This window comes from Sinocyclocheilus grahami, unplaced genomic scaffold (genome assembly GCF_001515645.1).
Source record: "Sinocyclocheilus grahami isolate Dianchi unplaced genomic scaffold, SAMN03320097.WGS_v1.1 scaffold1574.1, whole genome shotgun sequence".
Taxonomy (NCBI): Eukaryota; Metazoa; Chordata; class Actinopteri; order Cypriniformes; family Cyprinidae; genus Sinocyclocheilus; species Sinocyclocheilus grahami.
Window position 1 is genome coordinate 152,460 of NW_015506753.1, and position 6,920 is coordinate 159,379.

Consider the following 6,920-nt stretch of genomic DNA (forward strand, 5'->3'; position numbering starts at 1 on the left):
AGGGTGTTGTGGATGATTGGCATGTTGTTGCTAGGGTGTTCAATGTAGTTGCTCTGTGGTTGCTAGGGTGTTGTGGATGATTGGCATGTTGTTGCTAGGGTGTTCAATGTAGTTGCTCTGTGGTTGCTAGGGTGTTGTGGATGATTGGCATGTTGTTGCTAGGGTGCTCTGAGTAGCTCATTCAAACTGTCGGACGACACACATGCTGAACTGAATCCTTACAGCTAGAAGTTTCAGCACATGACTAGCAGCGCTAGTACTAGTGATGAGTGACTTAACTAACAACACTAACTGAACACAGATGAAAACGAGTCTAGTGTTCTTTAGCAGACGTTTCTCTCAGCTGAAGCGATCTGACAGACTGCAGTGAGCTGAATGCTTGAGTAGATTGGGTTGAATCCCTGGACTGTTGAGAGCTGTTCCCTGCGGAGCTGAACTGCACTCTCAAGTCCGCTGGCATTTTGCCGTGACGCAGGAGCACAGCTGTAATCCCAGAGCATCCACTTTCTCATTCACGCCAGCACCATCATGTGACTCACAATGTTCAACAGTGCAATTACCTTCTCTTGGCTTGAGAGAAACAAGACAAAAACCCACAGAAATGTTTGAGTGGCACATTCATACCGTAATGAGGAATGAAAAAACAGCCCTGCACACAATTACTCCCGCTGCACCGAGAGCATTCGGCATTTACATCCAGCCCTCTCCGACATGAGAGCCGCTGCAGTGCATTATGGGTCGCGTTCTAAATGCCACTGACTAACTGCATGACACACATGAGCTTTGACTCAAACAAAAGGACTGAAATGAGCGGTGAGGGGAAGCATATGGAGAGGGTGATAGATGAGAAGAACAGTTCACCATCATCATCATCAATAATATAATCATCATAATAATTAAAGGTGTAGTCCATGATTGAAAGTGAAAACTCTATCATCATTCATTGGTTATGTCTTTATTTGACTTATACAGAACACCCTAGCAACTGCATATCAACCACTTAGATCACCCTAGCAAATCTACAGCAAGCAACAAGAACATTCTAGCAATGCCAACTACTCAGAACACCCTAGCAACAATATAGCATCCACCAACACCCTAGCAACTGCATAGCAACTACCCAGTGCACTCTAGCTACTGCATATCAACCACTTAGATCACCCTAGCAACTCTGCAGCAAGCAACAAGAACATTCTAGCCATGCCAACTACTCAGAACACCCTAGCAACAATATAGCATCCACCAACACCCTAGCAACTGCATAGCAACTACCCAGTGCACTCTAGCTACTGCATATCAACCACTTAGATCACCCTAGCAAATCTACAGCAAGCAGCAAGAACATTCTAGCAATGCCAGCTACTCAGAACACCCTAGCAACAATATAGCAACCACCAAGAACACCTTAGCAACGGCATAGCAACTACCCAGTGCACCCTAGCAACTGCATAGCAACCACTCAGAACACCTCAGAAACTGAATAGCAACTACTCAGAACACCTTAGCCTTTTACAAAATAAACTGCGACTGACGTAATGAGTTTATTGCGGTGTCCAGCAGTTCAGGTGGGTTTTTGCACTCTTATATTAATAGCGATCCTGTAAACAAAGGAAACCTTGTTTCATCTGTAATGAGCTGAATATGCCTGCTGTGTACAAACAGATTCCTTTCCTGAGAGAAACAGCCTGATGCTAATGACCAAATTATAGATAGGTTAGTCATTGGATTTATCCTGCTGCTGAGTAACGTTTCGCTCATCTATAGACCAAATGGAAATAGGCCTTTTGGGAAAAATAATTAGTAATTATATTGATGTTGATGACAATAATTTTATATTTATTCATAAAAAGACATTAGGCAAGAGAACAAGACATATTCTTACAGCAGAATTTCCCCCAAACTGCTATCATTAAAGCTGTAGTATGTGACGTTTGTGGTGTCAGTTTCATGTTCAGAGTGAGTCAATGGTGGTTTGATCTGTTGGCATCTCAACTTCTAACATCATGTGAGTTTGGGGCGGGACTGAGATGTTTGACTGACCAATGACGAGGGAGTGCTCGGGAAACCCAACAGTCATGATTTTTGCAGTTCTGCTTGGTGCTGCTAGTATTGCAGAAATGACTTCATCAGGAAAGTGAAGAACAGACACTGTGTAATTTTCAGTACTTTTATTTTATTAGAAACTAGACACTTTCACCTATTGTTCTTAAAACTGTACAATCACAAGAGGAAGTCAAATACACAGAGACTCTGGTGCTGGAGATTCAGACAGACATCGGGAACCTCACGTGAACGTAGAGACGCGAGGAAGGATATCGGCACACACACAGAGACAAACAGGTTCATAAAACAAGAGACCGTACAGACGACCGAGGGTTCAGTGTCTCAGCAATATGGAGGAATCAAGTAAAAAACTCTAGGGCATTTTCCTGAAGCACAGTCAGATATATCTCTAGGCTATTACTATATCATATTTTTCTTTCCTGAACATTCTTTTAGCAACAAGACACAATGTCTTGTTTTGTCCTTCTCGTTTAATAGCTAATATAGTCCATGAACAGTGTTGTCATAAAGGTTTCTAAATGCTCTATAAAGATGATATAAAACTCTGAAAATGGTTAACAAAATCTTGCCAAGATTCTAATGTCAGTCCTGCTTGGGCATCAAGCATCTGTCCTCATATTGCACTGATGCCAGTCTATTGTTTGGCATAACTACTGCACTGGGAATATCTACCGCCGGCACTGCGGAAGTTCACAGGTGGGCAGGAGCCCATAACGTGTGCTGGGGCTTCGTTCACAAGGCCGTAGAAAGAGCCGCTGGTGGGAATGGAGGGAACACAGTGGTCTGATCCAATGGAGCGGAGGAGGAAACAACAGCTCGTCCTCAAAGAGTCCAAGGCTACACAGTCACTGCTGCTCCAACTACATTACCCAGAATGCTGAAAATATCAGCTGCTCATGCTGGGATAGTTCGTCCTGCTGCTGTTTCGGGAATGAACAGATGGTTTCATACAGTATTTAAAAATAAACCTCCATGAACACAGGTATGAAGACAAGAGGAGAAACACGATCATCAAATAAATAACATTCATAATAATAACTTGTTACAATAACAACAAAGGAATCATGGAAATCAAATGCTCAGCTCTTTATAGTCTTTTTCAAGTTTTCAGCACAATTATTTCCCAAAGTTTGATGGAAGCGTCCAGAAATGCTTCACGCAAAGTGCTAAAAACAAAGTCCACAGCGATGGCAGTTACTTTGTGTCCATTTGGCACAGCTAGCAACCCCTAGAGGCTCAAGGGAGACGTCGTCCTCTTGACAGAAGAGAACGCTCTGGAAGGGGCCGCAAAGGGCCAATCTCGAGCAGCCAAGAAAGCGTTCGACCCTCCTGTGGGAAGATTCTCCCATTCCAAAATGGAATTGCGGAAAAATGAAGGGGCACAGGCGGGCGTCCACACCACCTCCTGGACCAGATGGAAGCATGTTGGGAAAAGCTCTCGATGAACCAACTGGAATCTCTCCTCGCATGGAGTTCGGAAAACCTTTCTCCCTGTTCAGATGCCTTCTAATGACTGAGGTCAGTGTCATCTTGAGCTGAGAGCTACTTCTGAAGCCGGAGAGACACATATTCAAATGACAGACGGGTACAGCGCTCCCCTCTCGGGTTCTTCTCTACCTTCTGCCCTCTGTATGCTCATCCCTTCATTTCCGCTCTCTTTCCCAAATCAAAAGCAGACCGATGTGTTCAGGGTTAAACGTTGTGCCCTCACACCTCTGTCTGCAGGTCGATGATATCTTGGCCCACCAGAGGGATGGTCGCTCCGGCCTTCTCCCATTCCACACCCTGGAGATCCAGAGGAGACGCCTGCAACGGCTCCATGTCCTTCCGGACCCAGGCAGGAGGAGACGCCTGTGACCTGCTCATGCTCTCCCAGGACCGATCCATTGCTCCCTGCTGCTTATCCTGGAAAGAGACATCGGGAACAGCGTTAGAGACCCTGCAGTTGGCAGTGATGAGAAAACGTGCTTCACAGGCAGTCGAAAGATCGAGACACTTACGCTGTGGTTTGTCTTGTCGCTTCCAGCGGAGGAAACGCTCCATCTGACGGACTGCAGAGAGAAGACAGCATTACTCTAAAGACCGAACGATTGAGAGTAAGAGAGTTCATGTCCGCAGGACATTAAATAATGGCTGCTCTGATGCAAACATGGGAGAGTTCCACTAATGACCGTCTCCTTTAGTGGCTCACCTTGCTGTCAGACGCCGGAGACTCCCTGTCCTTCTCAGCATGATGCGTCTTCCTGTTGAGGTCCTGGAACATGTTCTGATGGCGTTTCCGTGTGTGCATGATTTTCTACATGACAGAGAGAGGAAAGGGTTTAAACTGCACTGTTGTAGATATACATTCATCTACAATGGAAAACTCTGTTGGGAGTAACTACCTCAAAATCCAGTTCTGCGTAACGAGATTTCTGCCTCTGTGAGAGTTAAACAGAAAGAGCGACAGCAAACTTTAGTGTCACGTACATTGCATAATTCGTCAGATGCAGTGTTCAGCAGTGGCATTAGCAAGAATAAATGGCGTCTCTTACCCCCTCGCTGACCTCCAAAGAACTCATGGACAAGGTGGAGATGGTTTCGCTCTTGGACATCATGGAGTTCATGGAGTCGAAGGTGTCACCCAGACTGCTGGTCACGTGACTTTCGCTGGAGATGTTGTGGATGTTCTGAATGGGCGAGTCTCGCTCCGAATACGATACGCTGACGCGGTCGGCGGGGAGAGTCTTGACGGCGTAGGCAGCTTGAGGTTCGGCGTAGGTTCCGCTCAGATGCATGAGACGGGCCTGCGGGAGCTCGGTGCTGATGTTGTATTTGCTGGAGCCGCTGGAGTCGTCCTTGGGTTTGGCACGAAGGGTGGAGGTGGTGTTGGGCAGGAGCACATAACCGCTGCCATCCGAACAGATGCTCTCGGCCTGAGCAAGGGCCAGATCGGCATCCAGCTGCTTGAAGAGCTCGCTGTCGCACACGTACACAGGTTTGCCACAGGACGGGTCGACTCCGCGACCTTTCTCTCTCCGCAGGGTGAGCGTGTGGCTGGAGTACTCGGGGACGGGGGGAATGTGGCTCTTTCCACTGGGGTTGGATGGAAGGGTGTGGAAGTTTGGGCCGAGGGGCAGGGACATCTGTGGAGGAGGCATCTTCTCCTCGGAGGAGCTCTTCATTCCACCTGAAGGGAGGCAGAGAGGCAGGTGAGCTCATGAGGCATGTGGGAATACAGTCCTCTTAGAACCACCCTAATTTATTTTCTTGTCATTACCGAACCATAAGAACACCTCAAGTTTCATGCTCTAAGGCAGAGGTGTCCAATCCAGAGTTTAGCTACAACCAGCTTCCAGTTTCTAGTAATCCTAAAAAACTCTTTAATAAGAGTTAGAGCTAAATTCTCCAGGAACAGGTTTGGACACCTCCGCTCTATGGTAATATGAATATGGCGATCTGTTGTTTATATCCTCACCTGGTCGGTTTGAGTCAGCGTCCTTCTCAAAGTCAGACTGTACACAAGAAAGAAAGAGCAGAAGTTTGAGTTATAAATACCGTCGTTAGCATTTAAAGTGCATGAGAATACTTGCATGTACACTCACCACAAGCTGCGTGTGGCCGTTCTGCAGGGAGTTGCCGGAATCACCGTTCCCGTCATCTTTGCGGTCCACAACACGGCACTTCACCGCCTCCTGAACCTGAAACACGCACATTTATGAGCTCTGGCACACTCAAAGACACGTTAAACGCACACGTGCTTTGATTGTGAGCGTACTGACCTCTCTGCGCAGAATGCAGTGCACCATGACAATGATGAATCCCTCCAGAGAATCGAAGACAGCGAAGAGGATCTGGAACAATGCGGAGCGGCGGTCCGTGATGGCCAACACGGCAGACATCCACGTCAGCGCGAGAAGAGGGAGAACCACACAGGAGCTCCACAGCGACGCCCTACAGGACAGTGCATTTAATACAACATGCTCCACACTCTTCAATGTGACTGGCGTTTAATCGGGTGTGTACAGTATTTCTTACCCAGCTCTCTCTTTCAGCTTAACGTCTGTGATGCCGTCCTTGGACACAAGCTTGTTGAAAACCAGAATTCCAATCACCATGTTGACCTGAAAATACAGAGAAAGACATCAGTGAAGGCTCAACACTGCACATGCTGTCGATCATGCAGTGTCCAAGAGCGGCTCCTCACCAGAACGACAGCAGCCGCCGGACCCACGAACGAGTACAAGAGTCCGCCTTCAAGAGACAACCAACAGCTGCGGAGAGGGAGAAACACCAGTGTTAAACTCACAAAGACACAGACGGAAAGAGAATGACGAGCAACGCACGAGATGGGAAATACTCACTAGTTGACGGTGCCGTAACCTTTGGCTTTGGTGAAGCCGACAGCAATGGCGACGACTAAAGCGGGCAGACCTGAGAGAGAATCCAGAGAGAGAGTTAAACACCCCATCACACGAGACATGCAACACTCTCCAGAAACAACAACACAAACACAAACACACTCACCCCATCCCAGACACAAGAAGCGTTTGCGGATGATGCGGTTACGCAGGCGGCCCGTGACGGCCATGTAGGACTGCCACGCCTCCGTCAGGACCCAACAGAACGAGGACAGGAAGAAGAAATGCAGGAATGCCGCTACCAAGGCACACATGACCTGCGTGAGAGACAGACGGAACGAGAGGTGAGCCGTCTGCCATCAGAGCTGACGTGAGCTGCAGATGGTCGATGTCAGACTCAGGCTCACCTTGTTGCGCACTTGCGTCTGACTGATCAGAATGAGGGCGTTGGAGCAGATGATTGACAGACAGAAGTTGATCAGGATCACTGAGCGCTCAGAACGGATGTACCTGAGA

At 47.6% G+C, this 6,920-nt stretch overlaps 1 protein-coding gene across 1 annotated transcript in view; it reads right to left on the reverse strand.

Annotated features, from left to right (window-relative positions):
- Positions 1–2,153: 2,153 nt before the first annotated feature.
- LOC107571277 (brain-specific angiogenesis inhibitor 1-like) overlaps positions 2,154–6,920 on the reverse strand; it is a 15,425-nt gene continuing 10,658 nt past the window's right edge. Inside the window, exons 20-32 of the mRNA XM_016257594.1 lie at positions 6,812–6,914; positions 6,571–6,721; positions 6,408–6,477; positions 6,251–6,317; positions 6,082–6,167; positions 5,826–5,997; positions 5,649–5,744; positions 5,522–5,558; positions 4,599–5,233; positions 4,449–4,484; positions 4,256–4,360; positions 4,065–4,115; positions 2,154–3,969 (exon numbers count right to left, since the gene is read on the reverse strand). Coding sequence (XP_016113080.1) covers positions 3,772–3,969; positions 4,065–4,115; positions 4,256–4,360; positions 4,449–4,484; positions 4,599–5,233; positions 5,522–5,558; positions 5,649–5,744; positions 5,826–5,997; positions 6,082–6,167; positions 6,251–6,317; positions 6,408–6,477; positions 6,571–6,721; positions 6,812–6,914 — 1,807 coding nt within the window. The 3' untranslated portion in view covers positions 2,154–3,771. The remainder of the gene's footprint in view (positions 3,970–4,064; positions 4,116–4,255; positions 4,361–4,448; positions 4,485–4,598; positions 5,234–5,521; positions 5,559–5,648; positions 5,745–5,825; positions 5,998–6,081; positions 6,168–6,250; positions 6,318–6,407; positions 6,478–6,570; positions 6,722–6,811; positions 6,915–6,920) is intronic.